This window comes from Echinops telfairi, unplaced genomic scaffold, assembly GCF_000313985.2.
Source record: "Echinops telfairi isolate 266 unplaced genomic scaffold, ASM31398v2 ScPeMD7_53;HRSCAF=182, whole genome shotgun sequence".
NCBI lineage: Eukaryota > Metazoa > Chordata > Mammalia > Afrosoricida > Tenrecidae > Echinops > Echinops telfairi.
Window position 1 is genome coordinate 4,378,860 of NW_022103951.1, and position 20,824 is coordinate 4,399,683.

The 20,824-nt window shown below is 39.8% G+C and overlaps 1 protein-coding gene across 1 annotated transcript in view; it reads left to right on the forward strand.

Moving 5' to 3' along the window:
• Positions 1–8,034: 8,034 nt before the first annotated feature.
• Positions 8,035–20,824, forward strand: part of LOC115869809 (glyceraldehyde-3-phosphate dehydrogenase-like) — a 14,222-nt gene continuing 1,432 nt past the window's right edge. The window contains exon 1 of the mRNA XM_045290674.1: positions 8,035–8,398. Within this exon, the coding sequence (XP_045146609.1) occupies positions 8,035–8,398 (364 nt within the window). The remainder of the gene's footprint in view (positions 8,399–20,824) is intronic.

The window sequence follows — 20,824 nt, forward strand, 5'->3', positions numbered from 1 at the left end:
TGGCCATGGAGGTATTCTGCAATATCTGCAAACTGCATATTGATTTTCTGCGACCTTCCTTCAAAATTTAGCCCAAATGACACTGAACCTAGGAAAGGAGCCCTGATCGCTTAATAGGTTACATCTTGGACTGCTGGCCACAAGGTAAGCAGTTCAAAATCACCAGCTGCTCCGGGGGAGAAAGAGAAGGCCATCTGGTCCTGAAACGATTCAAAGCCTCAGAAACTCAAAGGAGCTGCCTTTTGGGTCACTATGAATTCCTCTTGACTTGACTGCAGTGAGGGTTTGGTTTGGGGAACCAGCCCAAGGTGAAAAGCTGGGCAGATTCCTAGGCTCAGTGTAATTTGGGGTAAAATATTGAAGGAAAATCTCAGCACACAGCCAACTTGCAATTTGTAAATATTGGCAGGGGGGGAATGCCCACCCAGGGGGGGCGGTTGCCCACCCATGCCAGCATTCAAGAAAAGTTCTAAGAAGACCGTAGATGAACACAAACTACACATGGTATGCTGCATTGCAGTCTTGAGCCCTGGAAGCTAAAGACAGCTAGAGCTGTCAGCTCTCTTACCCCCAGCTCTCTGTGCGTGCTGAGACTAGATCAAGCCCAGAGCAGCATCTTGCTTTTGCCTTACCAGTAGTCATCAGACAGGTTAAAACAGACAGGCATTGATTGAGTCTCTACTCTGCACTCACCCACATTTACAATGATATGATTTTTTGTTCTTTGATGCTTGATACCTGGTCCCTTTGACAGCTCATGAAAGCCAATTGGTAGGCAACTGGACACCCCCTTACTGAAGGGTCTCGGGGAGGAGATGAGCCAGTCAGGGTGCAGGGTAGCAACGATGAAACATATAACTTTCCTCTAGTTCTTGAATGCTTCCCCCCACCCCCACTATCATGATCCCAATTCTACCTTGCAAATCTGGCTGGACCAGAGGATGTATACTGTTACATATAGGAACTAGAAACACAGGGAATCCAGGACAGATGATCCCTTCGGGACCAGTTGTGAGAGTGGTGATGCCTGGAGGGTGGAGGGAATGTGGGGTAGAAAGGGGGAACCGACTACAAGAATCTACATATAGCCTCCTCCCTGGGGGATGGACAGCAGAGAAAAGGGCAGGGGGAGACATCAGACAATGTAACATATGACAAAATAATAATTTATGAATTATGAAGGGTTCATGAGGGTGGGGGGAGTAGGGAGGGAGGGGGAAAATGAGCAGCCAATATTAAGGGCTCAAGTAGAAGGCAAATGTTTTGAGAATGATGATGGCAACAAATGTACATAAGTGCTTGACACCGTGGATGTATGTCGGGATTGTGATAAGAATTGTACGAGCCCCCAATAAAATGATTAAAAAAAAAGCCAGACAGGCAATTATTTGAAAGTTATGTTTTCTGAGCTCTCTCTAGAGGCAGATACGAGACTCTCCCCTCTGAGACTGTAGGCTGCCACCTTCTTCACATGGGAGGAGTTGGGGGTAAAATGGAGAAGAACACCAAAGATTTTCTACCTTTCTTTTACTGCCTTTTCCTGAGTTTGGTGTTTACTTACTTTCTATGAGATTCTTTGCTTGGTTTCTAGGGTTTTGACAAAGTTGACACTTCCAGGGTTAACCTGAGTTTTCTTTTTTGTGGGAGATGGGAGCGTGCACCTACTCACACTACTATTTTGTTTCCGATGCTGATGCTGCGTGTCACGCCTGGTGCAACATTTCACTTCCTAATAAGTGACCAGGACGTGCGTATTTTGTGGAATGACTGAATGAGAGTTTATTGCCAAGAGGAAGGAAGGGATGAACTGATTGTAGATAAGAGAGATGTTTGCTTTCTTGGAAATCTGTGATCTCACTTGCACACAGTCATTTCTGGAAGTTAATGGACTTGTTCTCTCCAGAGACTGTGGAGCTGCTGGGGTGTCTGAAAGGACCCATACTACGGTCTCTCTCTTTGGTAATCAACACAGAATTCTGTTTATCACCTGGATGTGGCTCAATAGAAAACCTTCTTTTGGTCTGGCATTGCTTATTAGTATGAGTCTCAGGCAATGTCAGTCTTAGGACATCTGTGACTGTGACTACCCTGTAATAGGACTTGACTCTGGCTTTGGTCCATGCAAATAAGGATAACGACCAAGGTGTATTAGTTAAGGTGATACAAGCTGCTAGATGAGAAACCCCCAACCCTCTGTTACTTAGTTCAATAAGAATATAGTTCTCACCGTGTTGCTCATTAGCAGGCAGATCTACTCTTTGTGATTCTTTGTATAAGTAGACTTCTTGCATCAATTATGTGGCTCTATCAACTTTAATTCACCAGCCACACAGACAAGGAAACAAGGCCTGGATGGCCGTGGATGGGATGATTTCTATCGGCCCAACTTGGAATTGCCGCGTATCTTTTCTGCCCACATTTTATTGGCTGAAACTTAGTCGATGATCATACCAACCTGGAAGGGAAGTTGGAAAACATAGTCTAAGTAGGTATCTAGGAATACGAAGCAGTGAGTGTGGTAGTTAGCTAGCAGTTTCTTTTTCACATAGCAACATGTCTTTTCAATTCAAGCCCGTGTGTGTGTGTGTGTGTGTGTGTAGGTGGTGGCGGGGGTGGGAGGTGGCATCATAAATTCTCCAGCCTTTGCAAAGAGAACCAAAGCTTAGACTTGGACTTCTGGCTCAACCAAATTGCTTCCCTATAACTCAAGAATCCTGTAATTGCTCGGCAAGGATTAAAGCTTATCACCGATTAGAAAGTCAGATGAGACACAATCAGAACTATTTTGAAAGTCAGGCTTCTAGGAAATAGAGATTGGTTGAAAGATGCAATCGGATTTTCCTAGCTCATAAAAGAGTAGCTGGGTAGCATTTCCCCCACCTTGTGTAGAAGCTGTCAAACATACTGCTATTGAGCTGATTACAACTCAGAGTGACCCTTTAGAATAGACTGGAGCTACCCATGTGTGTTATCTAGACTGTACATATTTATGGAAAGTAAAAGCTGCTGGAGCAGCTGGTGGGTTTGAACCAGAGACCTTGGAGTTAGACGCTCTATTTGTAATCCACTACACCACCAGGAATCCAAAAACTTTAAGTAATCAGAAAGCTCCATCTTTCTCTTCTGGATTGGCTGGTGAGTTCAAACTGCTGACCTTGTGGTTAACAGGCTAATTCATAACTCAATATGACACCAGGTTAGTCCTCTGTTAAATAATATTCATGCGGGACCTCTTCTATATAATGGTTACTTTTGGTCTGTTGTCTCACTATAATTGAATTAGCTCATTGCCCTATAATATGCTTTAAAATTTTAACAAATTTAGTTAAGTTTTTATTTTTAATCGACCATTATCAATTGTCTATTTATTGCCTTCTAAACATGGATGTTTAGTTCCATGCTTTATGTATAGGGATAAAATAAACACTGTGTACCTTAGGAATAATAGAAAACCAGTGGTGGTTTTTTTTTAAGGCTCTGAAGTAAATAAAATGCATTTTAACGTTGGCTGATGTTAAATGAGGGGGAAATTGCTTTATAGGCCATTGTCCAGGGCTTTCCAATTTGATTAATACTTCACATTATTATTGTGAAACGATCATTACATGTAGGCCTGTTATAATGGGATTTAACTTTCTAGGAGAATAACCATGTAATTCCCGTGTTTAACACAAAGTTTTATGAAACCTGAATTACAATGTAATGCCTGAAGAAAAAGCCTTTTTGTGCATTTTTATTTTGGATAGTTGGGAATTGTTTTCCCTCCTTAGTACATGCATCAAAATACTTCTTTCATGGCATAAAAACCATGCTGAAGGCAAAGCCACACAGGAGTTACAATATTGAAAATAACAACCACAGAATACAGCATAGATTAAACACTTAGATTAACTGGTTTCAAGGGACCTAATTAGGTTTCTGACCTTTCAGGAAAATGTGAACTGCAAGAAATGGCAGAGGAGCTGGGAGATGGGGAAAGGAAGGGGAAATTACATCCTAAGGCTAGTTTTAAAACCATTTCTTCTTCCAAAGGCCAAGAAAGAACCAGGTATGCTGTTCCTCCAAAAAACACAATACTTTCTCTGAGTAAGCAAGGCATGTCAGAAAATCTCTTATTCAAAGATATCCCAAGAAGGGCCATGAATGGAACAGCTGGAAGAGTAAGCATAGGAGCTGAATCATACCTTCTTTGCTTCAAGTCAGTCTCTGAGTTTAGACTGCCTTCCATGTGATGTGATAGAGACTCAGTGGCCATATTGGGTAATCATGGGACTATTATCTACAAGGTTGGGAGTTCAAACCCTCCAGCCACTTCGTGGCAGAAAGATCTGGATATCTATTCGCGTGAAGATTTACAACCTCAAAGGTGCACTGTAATTTGAAATTGACTTGATGGTAATGGATATCATGCGATCTCGAAGAGATTTGATGATATTGTGGCTCAATTATTTTAAGTGCGGGAGCCACACACCTAGATCACAGCTCCAGTCAGGAGGAAGGAAAATAATAAAGAAGGAGAATGAGTAAAGAAGAGCTGAAAAATATTTTACTACCAGTCCTTGGAAATGTCCTTTCCCAGTGCCTGGGGAGAAGCATGAAGGGAGCTGCTATGTTGATCTTAGATGTAAGGATCCTCCAAGATGGTTGTTGTCATGGACGGAGTGGGGGATTTGAGGAAGCAGGACTGACCCTTATAACTGAATAGAAAAATAGATATAACTTATACAGAAACGTGAAAGGGGGATGTGAGTGGGAGACCGGAGCCTCTTAAAATGAACTTCCAATTTCACAAGTGGGAATAATTCCTCAGGGAGGTAAAGCAGAGAGGGGACTTTTAAGAAGCCAGTACAAATGAACTGAACTTTTATTTGATGAACAGCATTTTGTTTTTTGAACACTACTTTTTTGGGGAGGCTATCTCAAACTTTCAGGAACGCTGCAAGTTTTACAAATAACTTTTTCTCAAAACCTTTGAAAGTAAATGACCAACATGATGCCATACAAATCATGAACATTTTAGTCTGTCCTAAAAACAAGGATATTCTTCTACATATTTAACCATCAAAATGATGAAATTAACATGGACATGTCACTCCCCGCTAATACTGAGACCTCATTCCAGTTTCACCAATTGCCCTGATAATGTTTTGAAAGCAAACGGAATCATGCCATATATGTAACTCAGAATAACGCAACATATTGTTTCTGTCTCATTCATCTGGTAAGCTCAGATTTTAAAAAGGAAATTGTCTAAAAGGTAACATAAAGAACAAAAGACCATCCCTTTCTATACCTGTGTGCATGTTCCGTTTTAGTGACGGGAGCTCACGACACACAGAATCCAGGAACAGGAGTGGGAACAGTGAAACCAGAAGGGTAGGGGGAAGAGGGGAAGAGGAAGGGAAAAGGGGGCAACCGATCACAATGATCAATACATAACCATACACCCCTCTACAGGGGGAAGAACAACAGAAAACATGGGGGAAGGGAGACAGGAGTCGGTGTGAGAGATTAAAATAATAACAATGTACAATCTGTGTGTGGGGGTTATAGGTGGGGGAGGGAGCGGGGAAGAGCTGATACCGAGGGCTCAATAGAAAGTAAATGTCTAGAAGAGAACGGGAGCAACATAAGTACAAACGTGTCTGATTCAATTGATGTCTGGATTGTGATGAGTTGTATGAGCCCCCAATAAAATGATTTTTAGAAAAAGGAATTAAAAACCAAAGACAAGTTCCTAAGTGTGTGCTAATCCAGAAAGATGTCAGTGAAGATAAAGTCCAGAAATGGAATTATTTTAGTTATCTTCTATGCAGCATGAAAAGGAAGAACTCAAGAGAAATGAGAAGTAGTAATGATGAAACCTGGACAGGGTCTAATCTCTATTGAGGGTAAGCTGGAATTTCAGATCTGAGAAGATAAATGCCAAGCATTTCTTCTCCTAGAGGCATTGTCCTGCTGACTTCTCTCTCAGAGCCTACAGATACATGTATATCCTCATTGTTTACCTGATTTTGAAGAATTACGGAGAATAGCCAAAAAAAAACCCAAAACAAAACAACCCACAACAAAGCAAAGCTCAATTTCTGAATGAGCATCAACCTAGAAGAGCCCCAAGAGGATTGCTGCAGAATTCTGTCTAGTCTAGAGCATGGAGCTGTTCACTGTGCATGTCGATTATTTGTTGGAGAACATACTTAACCAAATTATTACTTAGAATTGGAGAGAAGATAGACTTTCTGACAAAATGAAGACACAAGACTATTGTTTTACACAAGACTATTTTGACGGTATGGAATTAATGTGTGCACAGTAATAAGATAAAATAAAATAGTATATAGAGAGAGCTGTAATTTTCATAGGCACACAGGCAACTAAATGGAGAGAAAGTAGTTATTTCCCCCCAAAATGGTGCTGAAAAATAGATATCCATATGTATCTAGACACAGACCTTATACCAAAATTAATTCAAGGTATATCATCGACCTAAATGTGAAACACATGAATATACTACTACCAGAGATGAAGAATTGAAGACTTGTAACAAATTTCTGCCGTCTGAAATGGATCATGCTGTCAAGATGTGTTGATAATTGCTAGTGATCAGAAAATCAAAGTGAGAAAGAAGAAGGATAAACAGATAGAAGATGTCGCCTTAGTGATATAAACAATGCTGGAGATGCCATGATAGAATTTTACAAGAGCAACAATTTATTCATTGGAAATACCTTGCTTCAACAGCATAAATGGTGACTCGATATGTGGACCTCACCAGATAGAAAAAAATAATTTATTCATTGGAAATACCTTGCTTCAACAGCATAAATGGTGACTCGATATGTGGACCTCACCAGATAGAAAAAAATAATCAAATTAACTACATTTAACAAAAGAGATGATGGGTAAACCAAGTATCATCATGTACATGATGGAGAAACTCAGTATCATTAATCAGAATAAGATCAGCGACCAACTATGGTACAGATAATAAATTGCTTCTGTGTAAATTCAAATTGAAGGGGAAAACAAATGAACAAACCCAAAGTCGACCTGAACCAAAGTATGACCTTGATTAGATCACACTTCAAGTTAAAGAGCATAACAAGAATAGATTTCAGTTGACATTAAGGATTATACATGAAGAAAGCAAAGGGTCATTTAAAAGACAAAAAAGGAAGAAAAACACAGATCGATGTCAGAGGAGACGCTGAAACATCCTCTTGAAGATAGAATAGTTTAAGCAAGTGGAAGAAATGAGGAAGTGAAATATGTCCAAAGATGTGAAAGAATGGTTGGAGAAGACACAGTAACGCATTATAGTAAAATGTGCACAAACCTATAATTAGAAATCCAAAATGGAAGTACAGAATAAAAAAGGTAAGCCTGGAAATATAAAGAATGGATGATTCAATGGGAAAAATATTGAATGATTCAGAAAACACCAAAAAAAAAAAATGTGAGCGGGGGCTCTCTGCTCCTCCTTGTGTGGCAGGCAGTCACATCTTCTTGTGCAGTCCCTGCAGCATCCCAGAGATAAGGTGGTGAAGGCTAGAGTAAATGGGTTTGCCTGCATTGAGTCACCAGGGCCGCTTTCAACTCTGGCAAAGTGGATACTAGTGCCATCAATGACCCCTTCATTGACCTGAACTACATGATCTACACATTCTAGTATGATTCCACTCATGGCAAATTCACTGGCACGGTCAAGACTGAGAATGGAATGCTGATCATCAATGAGAAGTCCAGCTTCAGCTTCCAGGAGTGAGATCCTGCCAACATGAAGTTTGGGAAGCTGGTTCTGAGTATGTTGTAGAGTCCACTGGTGCCTTCGTAGTGATAGAGGAGGCTGGGGTTCGCTTGAAGGTTGGTGCCGTAAGAGTGGTCTCCTCTGCCCCTTCTGCTGATAGGCCCATGTTTGTGATGGGTGTGAACCATGAGAAGTTTAACAACTCCCTCAAGATTGTCAGAAATGCCTCCTGCACCACCAACTGCTTGGCCCACCTGGCCAAGGTCATCCATGACAACTATGGCATCATGGAGGGACTCATGACCACAGTCTGCACCATCACTGCCACCCAGAAGCATGTGTATGGCCCCTCTGGGAAACTCTGGTGCAACAGCCATGGGGCTGCCCAGAACATCAACCTCACACCCACTGGTACTACCAAGGCTGTGGACAAGGTTATCCCAGAGCTGAATGTGAAATTCAGTAGCATGGCTTTCCATGTCCCCACTCCCAGTGTGTTGGTCGTGGATCTCACTTACTATCTGGAGAAAACTGCCAAATACAATAACATCAAGAAACAGGTGTTGGATGGTCCTCTACAGGGCATCTTGTCATATGCTGAGGACCAGGTTGTCTCCTGTGCCTTCAACAGTGACACCCACTCATCCTCCTGTATGCTGGGGTTGGCATTGCCCTCAACAACCACTTTGTCAAGCTCATTTCCTGGTATGACACTGAATTTGGCTACAGCAATAGAGTGATGAACCTTACAGCCTCCAAGGAATAAAAGTCCCCAGCCCCCTGGACCACCAGCCCTAGCAACAGCACTAGGAGAAGAGAAAGACCTCAGCTGCTGGGGAGTCTTTCCCCCCAACACTCTCCCCAAACACACTGAGAATATCCCATCATCTGAAGTTGCCATCCAGCACGCAGACCTCCTGAATAAGGGGAGAGGTTTAGAGCATCCAACTTCGTCTTGTACCATCAATGAAGTACTCTACACTCAGCAAAAAGAAAAAAAGGAAGGAATACATAGTCAAAGCCCTGGTGGTGTAGTGTATATGCTTTGGCCCCATATACACATGGTCAATAGTTCAAAACCACCAGCAGCTCTGCAGGACAAAGACTGAGCTTTTTACTCCCATAAATAGTTACAGTCTCAGAAAACCACAGGGGATCACTATGCATCAGCAATGACTCAAAGGCAGTGAGTACATACCAAAAATAATTGACCAACGTTTAACCATTTCGAAAGGGAGCATAGATGAAGAACTCACGATATTGAAGGAGGAATCCAAGCCACACGGAAGACACTGGCAAACATCAAGGCTTTAGTAATTGACAGAAAACCAATGGAGATGTTTCAGCAAATGGATACAATGCTGGGACAGTTTTTCTGCCTGTCTGACTGTAAGAAATCCATATTTGTGCCCATTCCAAAGAAGGGCAATCCTACAGAGTGTGGAAATTATATAACAATATAATTAATAGTGCATGCAAGTAAATTTTTTTTCTTAAGATAATTAAAAGATGGCTGTCACAGTACATCTACCAGAAAGTCAAGCCAGATTTAGGAGATATCATAGATATCATCAATGATATCATATGGATATCACTAAAAGCAGGGAATGCCAGAAAGATGCTTACCTGTGTTTTATTGACTATGCAAATGTTTTTAAATGTGTGGGTCAAAACACATTACAAGTAATATTACAAAGAATAGGAATTCCAAAACATTTCATTGTTTTCACCGGCAACTTGTACAGGCCAAGAGGCAGTCATTTAAACAAAACTAATGTACGTCCTGTTTTAAAATCTGGAAAGGTTTATATCAGGATTGTATCCTTTTGCCACAAACATTCACTCTGCATACTGAGCAGATCATCAGGGGAGCTGGACAATATGAAGAAGAATGTGCCATCAGGATTGGAGGAAGACGCAACAACTAACAATATGCAGGTGACACTACCTTGGCCTGGTCACAGTGAAGAGGGCTTGAATAACTTACTGATGAAAATTAAAGACTGTAACCTTAAGTATGGATCACACCTCAACATAAAGGAAACAAAAATCATCATGGCTGGACCAATAAGCAATAGCATGATAAATGCAGACAATATTGACATTTTCAGGGATTTCATTTTACTTACACCTGTACCAGGGAAGTAGTAGTTATGAAATCAAATGACCCATGGCATTGGACGAGTCTGATGCAAAAGACTTCGTTAAAGTGTTAAAAAGCAAAGATGTCACTTTGAGGCCTTCTGTATAGGCAAAAGCTGGACAACAAATAAGGAAGAGCGTCGAAGAATGAATGCTTTTGAATTATGATGTTATTGAAGAATATTGAAAGTGCCGTGGGCTGCCAAAAGAAAAAACAAATCTGCCTCACAGGAAGAACAGCCTTAATGTGCATTACAAGTGAGGATGCTGAGACGTGGCCGAGTTCCTCGGAAAGGACATTATGCTGGCTCAAGTCGAGGGTCAGTGAAAAGGAAAAACACCCTCACTAAGACAGACGGACACAGTGGCTGCAACAATGAACTCAAATCTAGAAACAAGGACGAGGATGCTCCGGGACCAGGCAGTGTTTCCTGCTGTTGTCCACAGGGTCTCTTAGACTCCGAACTGCACCAGCATTGTTTCATTAAGTGTGATACATGCACCTTACTAATGTACGCCACGAACACTGGAGGACACCTTATGGGAGCTATGTGGGGATTCACTGTACTGTACTACGTGTGCAAGTTTCCCTTAAATCTAAAATTACACTCAAAATTTTGAAGTTTACTTGAAAATTTAATTGGAAATAGTGCAAAGCTCCTGCACTTGGCTTTATACTCGAATCCAAGCACACAGCTCTCGTCGAATCTATTGCAGAAGAGTATTCGGTCTGCTTGCTCCTACTTTTCCATATAGTAGCCTGAAGGCTGTTTTATCATATGATTCAGATTCCATAATTCTCCCACTCAAAATCCTATGATAGCATTCCATACTAGGTGTAATACAATCCAAATCCCTTACTATGGAATACAAAGTGGCCCGTTTCCTATGACTCAACTCCCACCACTGTTGCCATGTTTCTGCACTTGCCAGTCAAGGGGTCATTCTTGTTCCTTCAGTCTTCCAGTTGGATGGCCTGACATCATAATTCTTCTCAGATTCTTGCATGGCCTTTTTGTTTTGTATACTTGTATGTAATGTTTCTGCTCAAATGACATTTCTACATAAAGATATTCCCCAATTGTTTTCTCATTACTTTTTAACTCTGCTCTGCTTTATTTTTTTTTAAATACCATGTGGTTCTGGACATTATAGCATTTATGCGTTTACTTATTTGCTCATCCCCTGTCACTATTCCTTCATTAATCCAATGTATTTTAATACATCTTTTATTTGAAAACCATCTCAAATGTTCAGAAAGCTTTCAAGTCTGGGGGGCAGGTGTTTTAGGTGATCTTGTTTATTCTAGATCGACCTTAACTAGAACAGTCTGTGCAACATGATAGTGAGTCAATTGATTGACAATCTGACGATTTTAACTGCACATGCTACAGGAGCTGGGAATGTGGTAATCAGATGTTCTTACATGCAGTCAGATTCCATTACTAGGAATGCAATACCTTAGGCAAAGCAAGAGAGAACATGCCATGCCATTTTCTCGTCAACCCATTTCTAGAGTTCTTTGTACTATATTGATTATCATATTTTCACATTGTCCTGCACAAATGAGTTTGTCTTAAGGAGTATGTGTGGTAGGTGGATGATTTTATGTCAACTAGACCTTCCTGACTAGCAGTGGAGTCGGACATATCAATCAGGTCACAGCCTGATGTTGTCTCCTTGGGAGCATGGCCCTCTTACAAGGAGGATCATTGGAAAGCCCCCTCCTCACTCTGTCACTCCACTTTCTTTCTTGCTGGGACTCTGGTGTCCACCTTGATGGTTGCCAATGCCCTGCCATGTTTCCACTGAACTTGGATCCACACAACTCTGCACCCACCTGCCTGTGACCTTCCTGCATTCTGCATCATTGAAGGTGGCTGTGTGCGTCTGAAGAGGGGTTTATTGAACACATGGACTAGAATTGGACTGGACACTGGGCTGGGACCCTTTCTTGATAATATAATGACTATTTGATATACAGTTCTTTCTTACACATATATGAGTGTCACTGGATTTGTTTCTCTAGTCAACCTGGCCTAACTCAGAGTGCCCTGGACCATATGCTTAGAAACCATCATTGAAGATGATCAAAGAAATTGGTTGTGATTGTCCCAAAGAACATATAGGTAGGTCTTGGCAATCTATATTTACACTTGGCAAAATAATAAACACACAATTTACAGAATATTTTAAATCTCATATTAGATTATTTGATACACGAGAAATGCTTAACCAGTGATTACTTGCTTATCTTTCATGGATCATATAGGAAAATACATAATGGTTCAGTTGACTCTACATTTCTAAGTTAAAATGCTAAGATTCTAGGGCAGAACAGGTTTCCTGCAGATAACTCTATAAATTTTTAAATACAATAATCCCAAAATCCTTTGTAGAAAATATCACATTTTTCCTTGCTGCTTGGAGTAAAATTTGTAACCAATATTTGATCTGTGTGGCATTCTGACAGTTTTAGGTGCATGCAGTATTTCAGCAGCAATGAGATTAGATTAACTATTTTTTAAATTCTTTACAAGGGAGTGGAAGAAGTCCAAAACTTGATTTACAATCTGGACTCCTTGGCATAAAAGTAAGGAAAGACCGAGCAAAAAGAAAGACCTTGAAGATACTCTGTTGGTGCTCTAATTAGAGCTACAACTCCCTCCCCTTTGCAAAGGAGAAAGCTAACTAAAAATGATCATGATGATTAGACTCCTGAATAAGTCTCTAGTCCCTTTAACCTCCACTCGCACTCAAGATGCCCCTAGGTATAGTAGAAAATACTATATATGAGCACAGTTATTTTAAAACAAAAGTTTTGATATTAAAGAAAGAAAGTGGAACATATGGCTAAAACCTTTATGGTTAAAGAACTATGAATGGGAAGTGGGTTTGAATGCTCTTCACCTTTATATTGATCAGGATCTCAGTATGAAATAGGAGGCAGCCCTTAAAGGGGAAAAGAAGAGGTTTTTTTAATGAAATGAAAGGTAAGTGGAGTTACCACCACCTGTCCTGTCAGTTTGACACACTGTGGTGACTATATGCTGGAATGATGCTGGAATCTCTGCTACCGGTCTTTCAAGTAGCAGCAGGGTTACCCATGATGCACTGATTTCAGGGAAGTCTCCCAAGACAAAGTAGGACTGGCGATTTACTTCCAAAAATTAATTAATGCACATTCTATGGATCATGGCAGATTACAGTCAGGTATCTTGCTAGAAGGTGAGCCCACTAGATTAGAAGGCATTCTAACAAGGGACTCAAGCATCCTAAAGAAATTGAAGATGGGACAGGACCAAGGAATCCTTTGTTCTTTTGTGCATGGGACCACCAGGAATCAGAATGGACTCTGGAAAATAACACCAATAATGGTCACAGAAGCAAGGGAACAAACGACCACTGGTAATGAACGCATTCAGAGTTCATAACAGCAAGGATCCATTGCCACCCCTGGCCCCCAGATGGCAGAGAGACTTTTATTAGAACGAAGTGATAACATCACTATGCCTGAGGGTCTCCCTGTCAGAATCTATGGTTAGAGGTATATTAATCCCACTAATCCCACTACTACTAAACCACAGCCAATTAGAAAGTATGCAGACTCTTTTCATTTCCTCTGTACCTTTCACCACCTAAACCTACCTGAAGGCCAGAAGATAAGCAAGCTTGGTTGAGATAATCCACAAAGATCAGAATATTGGGTTGCAAAGCAGTTTGAAAGACTAATGCATACATAACCACTAAGGAACCCCCTAACAAACCACAGTAACTTTATAGATAGCCTGCAACCTTCAACGTATGCACTGAACATCATACACGGTACCTAACACTGGGATAGTTGTTGACCAAGCAACTAGATTGGCTCTTGTAAGAATTCTCAAGGAGAATTCTCAAGGTTTAATCTATTTAGTCTTTCCACTCCCCTTTTCCAATTAGATTTTCCTTTTCCATTTTGCTCCTCTTCCTCATGACCAAAGGAACCCTGGTGGCACTGTAAGAAAGATTGGGGGCTGATAACACAAAGGTCAGTGGTTCAAACTTACCAACTGCTCCTCAGGAAAAAGATGAGGTTGTCTGTGCATGTACAGATTTCCAGGCTTGGATGTGGTAGTTACATACTCTGGTGTCAATTTGGGACTTGAGAGAATTAAGAGTGAAAGGGTGGAGTCTAGTCTGTCAATCGGATCATAGCCAATGAGGTCTCTGTGTGGGCATGGCCTTCTGAGAATTATGGGAACTCTGGTATTTGTTCTTTGGAGGTGGGAGACACCTCTCTCTCTCTCTGCTGGCTCCCTGCGAGACATTCCTCAGGAGAAGCCACATGGACCTACCTGATGCAGCCCTGGGTGGTGGAGAAGCCATATGGAGACCCCTGCCAGCGCTGAGATGCTTACAACGCCACTGGATCCAAAGACTTTCTACCCACTGGCCTGTGGTCTTCCTGTACTCAGCGTCATTGCACATGTTTGTGAATCCAAAGTGGACTTTATAGATTGGTATCAGACATATAGGCTAATATTGGACTTATGGGCTTAGACTGGACTGGGTTGGGATGCTTTTTTAATGTACAACTGCCCTTTATATGAAGCTCTGTCTTATACACATATGAGTCTCCATGAATTTGTTTCTCTAGTCTACCCAGAATAACACATATATATCCATTCATTTAATTATACTATTTTACTTTGTCTTAGCAAGCTGCCCTTTGAATTGTTCTGTTCAGCTCTTTGACTTCATTATTTCTTCTATTTACCTTAATTTCTCTATGATTAAGAGCAAGTTTCCGAATTTCTTCTGATATCCATGCTAATCTTTTATTTTGTATTTTAATGACCTTTTGTTTTCTTCATGAATGATGTTCTTGGTGTCCTTCCACAGCTGATCAGTTCTACTTCTTAAGATATTTTTGAAATTCAGGTGGAATAGACTTCCAGTCATATTTTGGTTCTTGTGAACTTGCTTACATTTTCTCTAGCTTCAACCTGAAATTACATGTGAGCTATGTATAGTCTGCTCCACAGTCAGCTTCTATAGCCTGGTTTTAGCTGATCATATTGAGCTTCTCCCTTGGCTCTTCCCCCAAATGTAGTCAATTAGATTTCTGTGTATTCCACCTGAAGAAGACCATATGTATTGTCACCATTTGTGCTGTTGAGAAATGGTATTTACTGCAAACTAGTCATTAGTCTTGCAAAATTCTATCATGTGATATCCAGCTTCATTTCTGTCACCAAGACCCTTCCAACTACTGTTATTTTCTCTTTGTTTCCAACTTTTGCATTCCAGTAGCCAATAATTATCAGTGCATCTTGATCACATATGTGAAGAGTTTCAGGTTGAAGACAATGGTAGAATTCCTTAATTTCTTCACCACTAGTTTTCATAGTTGGTGCATAAATTTGAAAATAGTTGTATTGATTGGGTTTTCTTGAAGTTATATAGATATAATCTTTTCACAGACAGCATTGTACTTCAAGTTAGATCTTGAAATGTCCTTTTTGAGAATGAATGTAACACCATTCCTCTAGATTGTGACATTCCCATGATAGTAAACGATATTATTTTCTGATTCAAGATAGCCAGTAGCAGTTCACTTCAGCTCACGAATGCCTAGGATCTTGACCTTTATGTGTGCCATTTTATTTTTGTCACTTCTGAGATAGTTAAAATTTATTGTGCCAACCTGGCCAATAAACACATGTGGAGTTAATTGAAGGGTGGAGGGATAAATGGCTCAGTGAACCTCACCTTTCTAGTTCACGGGTCTCTTGCTTTGTGATGGTCGGACTAGGGTGCAGCTGCTTTAGCCAGTTCCCTGCTTCAGCTGTCAAGGCTCACTTCCTTTAAGACATCCCTGAGGAGAAGCCACATGGACCTACTCTGATGCAGCCCTGGGTGCTGGAGCAGCCGTGTGGAAACCCCTGCCAGCGCTGAGATGCTTACACATTCTCTGATTCAGCTTCCCTCCTGCAGTCGGCATCATTGCGTTGTGTTTTGTGAGGTGGAGGAGGACTTTGTGGATTGATGTCGGACATGTGGTTTAATGTTGGACTTGTGGGTTTGGGCTGCACTGGGTTGGGATGTTTTCTTGATGTGCACTTAACCTTTATATAAAACTCTTATACATGGATTTCTGTGGATTTGTCTCTCTAAAGTACCTAGACTAATACAACTTCTAATGTTCTTACATTCATACTTCATACATTCCATGTTCTGATTATTAGTAAACTTTTGAGTTGTTTCTTCACACCTTGAGTTGTCCTTCATCAACAAATATGGATCCCGAAGGCTTCTGTACCACACGCTTTATTCTATTCACATCACCATTGTTGCCTCTACTTTGAAAAAGCTGCTCATCCTCAGTCACAGATCTAGTGCTTTCCGATTCCAGGGTACCATCGTCCTCTGACACTTTCTCAATGTTGTGCTTTCATTCATTAGGCCTCCAGCATCTGGCAATGTTTCCATGCTTCGTATAAGGTTTTCAGCAGCTTCTTCCACTGAAGTGGTAAGCAAAATCCTTCTCCGTTGTCTGTTCTGAGCCTGGAAGCTCTGCTGAAACCTGTTCACATTGGGTGACCCTGCTGGCATTTTAAAATACATTTGAAGTGGTACCCCCTACAAAACCGGAATTGGGAATCGGAATTGCATTGGGCGGACCTTTTGTAGTACACATTTTTTCCCACTAGGCAAACATCGAGCAACTCACTCTGAGTTAGTACATTCTGTGCCATCGCCTGGGAAAGTTCTCTCTGGTCACAGAGAATTTTTCTTGAAAGCAATTTCACTCAAACCTCATTTTTTGTGATGACTGATTTAAGAGAACAGCATGTGGCTGTGAAATTTTGTTTCCTGCTCAGGAAAAGTGCTGCAGAAATGTTGTCATGTTGAACACAGTTTAGAAAGACAGCACTTTGGGAAAAACTAAATTGTATGAGTGGTTTACCATTTTTAAAAAGGTGAAATGTTGATTGATGACAAATCTCATTCTGGGCGTCAGTCAACTTACCAAATGGACGAATATGTTGACTCAGAGTGCATTTGGAGTTTGTTCTACCAGATCAGCGTGTTAATCAAGCTTTCTATTTAGAGGTTCTGAAAAGATAGTGTAACAGTGTATGACAAAAAAGGCCTGATTTGTGGCAGATGGGGGACTGGTTTTGCCACCATGACAGTGCACCTGCTCATGCAACCATGTCACTGAGCCAGTTTTTGGGCAAAAACAGCATGCCTCTCTTGCCCCACTCACCTTGCTCACCTGACCATGCTCTGGTCAACTTTTTTTTTGTTTCTGCGAATGCACAGGGGCATGAAAGGATATCAATTTGAAGACTTAGAAGAGGTGAAGGAAAAATGATTAAGGTGCTGTCAGCCATCCAAACAGATGATTTTGAAAAATGTTTCCAAGAATGGAATTGCCAACGTGACAAATGTATTAAGTGTGATAGAGAGTACTTTGACGGTGATAAGGTTGTTTGGTAGAAAAAAAAAAAGTTAAATACATATATTTGAAAAATCTGGGGTTTTTTGTGGGGTGTGTGTGTGGGGGACTTACCCCCTCATAGCTTCTGGTCTCACAGAAACATCTAATCCACAACAATATGACAAACTGACAAACAAATGATGGGTCATTCAGATTAGAATATGTTAGATTTGAGGAGCCTATTAGACATCGGAATGAAAATCCTAAGTAAATAGTTGCATTGCTCAGGAGAAAATCCAAAACAAATAGATGCCATTAGCATATGATAGTTAGAGACATATAAAATATTTCATGAGACTATCAATAAATGGTACTTTAAACATACCTTAAGTCATGTGACTAGATATAAAATCACTAAGAGGTTGAGAATAGATAAAGATGAAGATTTAGCTACAAGAGAAACTGGGGTGTGTCATCTTTACTTAGGTACTACAGATACAGCTAAATGTCCATTACTAAAGGGCAGATGAGTAAAATGTCTAATGGAAATAATTCAATTCCTTTGCCATAAGAGTAGCATATCCTTAAAGTCTGAGAGAAAATGTCTGTGGATCTGTAATTGTATATCTAGCAAAATTAGATTTTATTAATGACGAGAAAACAAAGACACATTTATACAAGTAAAATATATGTATGTTTACTATCTATACTATTACTAGTGAATATTTTAAAATTTTACTTTAGGTAGAAGAAAGATAATCCCTAAATCTGAAGTTCAAAGTGGTATAGTTCATCTCTCACCTAGATTATGGCAATAGCCTCCTAACAGACTCTAGTGCTACCCTCGGCCGTCTAGTCAATTCTCAATATAGCAACTAGCATATTTTCCAAATATGTCATATAATGTGACTCTTAGTTCAAAACTATACACCAGCTTATCACTTCACTCACAGTGAAAGATAAATGTGTCAGCAAAAATAGAAACACATACCCAAATTTCAATGAATTGGTATTCCTTAGACCACAGAGTCCTACCACAATGCAGTTGCAAAACATTAGATTTTAAAATATTTATAGCATGCTTCTAAATTAGCATTAAAAAATTCAAAATGAGCACAAGAACATGAAACTGACTGATAAGTATAATACCACATATTAAAATTTATGTCATGTAAATAAAGGAAAAGAAAAAAACAGCTTAAATTAATGAGTTAATTCCCTAAACATATTAATAAAACAAATTAAGTGCTACAAATCTAGGAACAATATAAACATAAAAGCAAAAGTGAATGAAATAGAGCAAAAAACCAAAGTAGTCAAAAGCCATATATTATATCTTTGAAAAGAATAACAAAATTTATAAACCTCTGGAAAGATTGATGGAGAAAGAGAGAGTGCAAGTGAGCAATAAATAAGAGCCACAAGTACAGATGCCAACAAGTTTGAAAATTAATGGCTGACTCCCTGAAAAATGTTACCCAAACTGATTCAAGAAATATATCAATTTTGATTTAACAAATTTAGCCTATCACCATTAACAAAGTTGTATCCTTAAATATAAACCTTCCTAGAAATTAAATACAAGTCATAGATGTTCTTAGAGGTAAGGTCTACTAAGTACTTCTAGAACTGATACATTTAATTTTTCACAAATTTCTCTAAACCTCCCTACGTCATCTTAAGTGGCAGATATTAACTTGACTCCTTATAGTAAGTTAGGTGATATAAGAAAGGAAAATTATAGGCTAACCACATGCATGTTTATAGATTCAAGAACCCCAAAAAAGGCAGTAGAAAATGTAACCAACAGTGCACAATATGCATGAATAAGTTGGGTTTTTTAGGAGTGCAAATTTGTTTCTACTACGACATCATTTATTAATATAACTCATCAAATTAACTAAGAAAAGTATAAAAATACCACCATCTCAATAGCTGCAGAAAATAGCTTCAAGCTTGAACAAATTATAGTAAAACATTCTTAGCAAAATATGTCGTAAAAGGAATTTGCGCACTCCATAAACCAAATACCAAAACCATTCTCACTAAGTAAATTTTAACTCCTCGTGACCCTATAGGTCAGAGGAGACTTCTCCATATGTCTTTATAGGAGCAGGCAACTTCATCTTTCTCCCAAGAAGTGGCTGGTGGCTTTGAACCCCGACTAAGGTTATCAGCCCACCCTTCAATCTATAGAACCATTAACAAGTTCTGTAAAACAGCAAGGGCTAACTTGGTGATGAATTTCTATGTAGACAAGGCTGCCTACTTGCATGACTTCTGTTCAAAATTGTAACAGGAGTCCTAGTCAATTTTGAGGCAGAAGAAGCAAAAGAAGCTTAAGGAATTGAATGAATGAAAAACCTGTGCTATCATTTTCAGACAATGATAGAACATTAAAAAAGCAAACACACGAACTATGGTATATTATCGAAATAAGATCGCTTAGCAAGATGACTCTGTACACTAGTAACAATAAAAAATATTGAAGATTATAGGTTCTAAGTTTTCAAGCATAATGAAGAAATATAGGTGGCTGATTTACTCCACATCCCTCCCCACTAGCCAAATCAGTTCCATAAATGTCATGAAAAATTAGCAAATAGAGAGTGGATTAACAAACATAAAATCTATAGGAAATCCATGAGGAAACAAAGGTATTGGTTGGCTGAGGGGAGGCTGAAACCAGGCTCAGCAGATGCATCTGTGAGGCAGTCATTTTGGGGGGAAGTAAAAAGTTGGTTCACTTCTTAATGAACTTATTTCTCTTATACATTTCCTTGAGAGAATTGCTGCTTGCTGTACATCTGAATTGGCGCAATGGCATTGAGCTGCTTTTGTTTACTTTTGAAGCCTAACCCTACTGAGTCAAAACTCAGCAGTTTCCAGTCATGTGTGATTTTCAAGGTTCCACCATAGCTCTGCTAGGGTGAGGAGCAGAACAAAATAAATTAAGACTCCGCCAGCATCCCTTCAAATACTCACTCCTGCACTGCTCTCCTATAGTATTGCTCCTTCCAAAATATGGGCAGGAGAATTCATAAACCTGGTGCAGAGGCAGCAACAATGGTAGGGCAGCAGAAGTATGAGTGGGAAGAGCAATCATTCAATTCACCTCTCCCTCATTTTTTCCCTTATAAAATTTCTGTTGGATACATTTTGGACCTTATATGTATAGTCTCTGTGTTTCCCTCTCAAATTATACCTCCTTATGCATCTCTTTATTATTTTGTGCCATATATTTCTGAATTTATCTTCTAGTTCACAATTTCCACTCTTTATTATATGTCTTAGTTATATCTGGTGTTGCCATAACAGAAATATCAAAGTAGGTGCCTTTTTAAATCATTTTATTGGGGCTCATACAATTCATCACAACCTATACATACATCAATTGTGTAAAGCACATTTATACATTTGTTGCCCTCATCATTCTCAAAATTTGCTTTCCTCTTGGGTTCCTGGAATTAGCTCATTTTCCTTTTTTCCCCTCCCCCCCCTCCCCC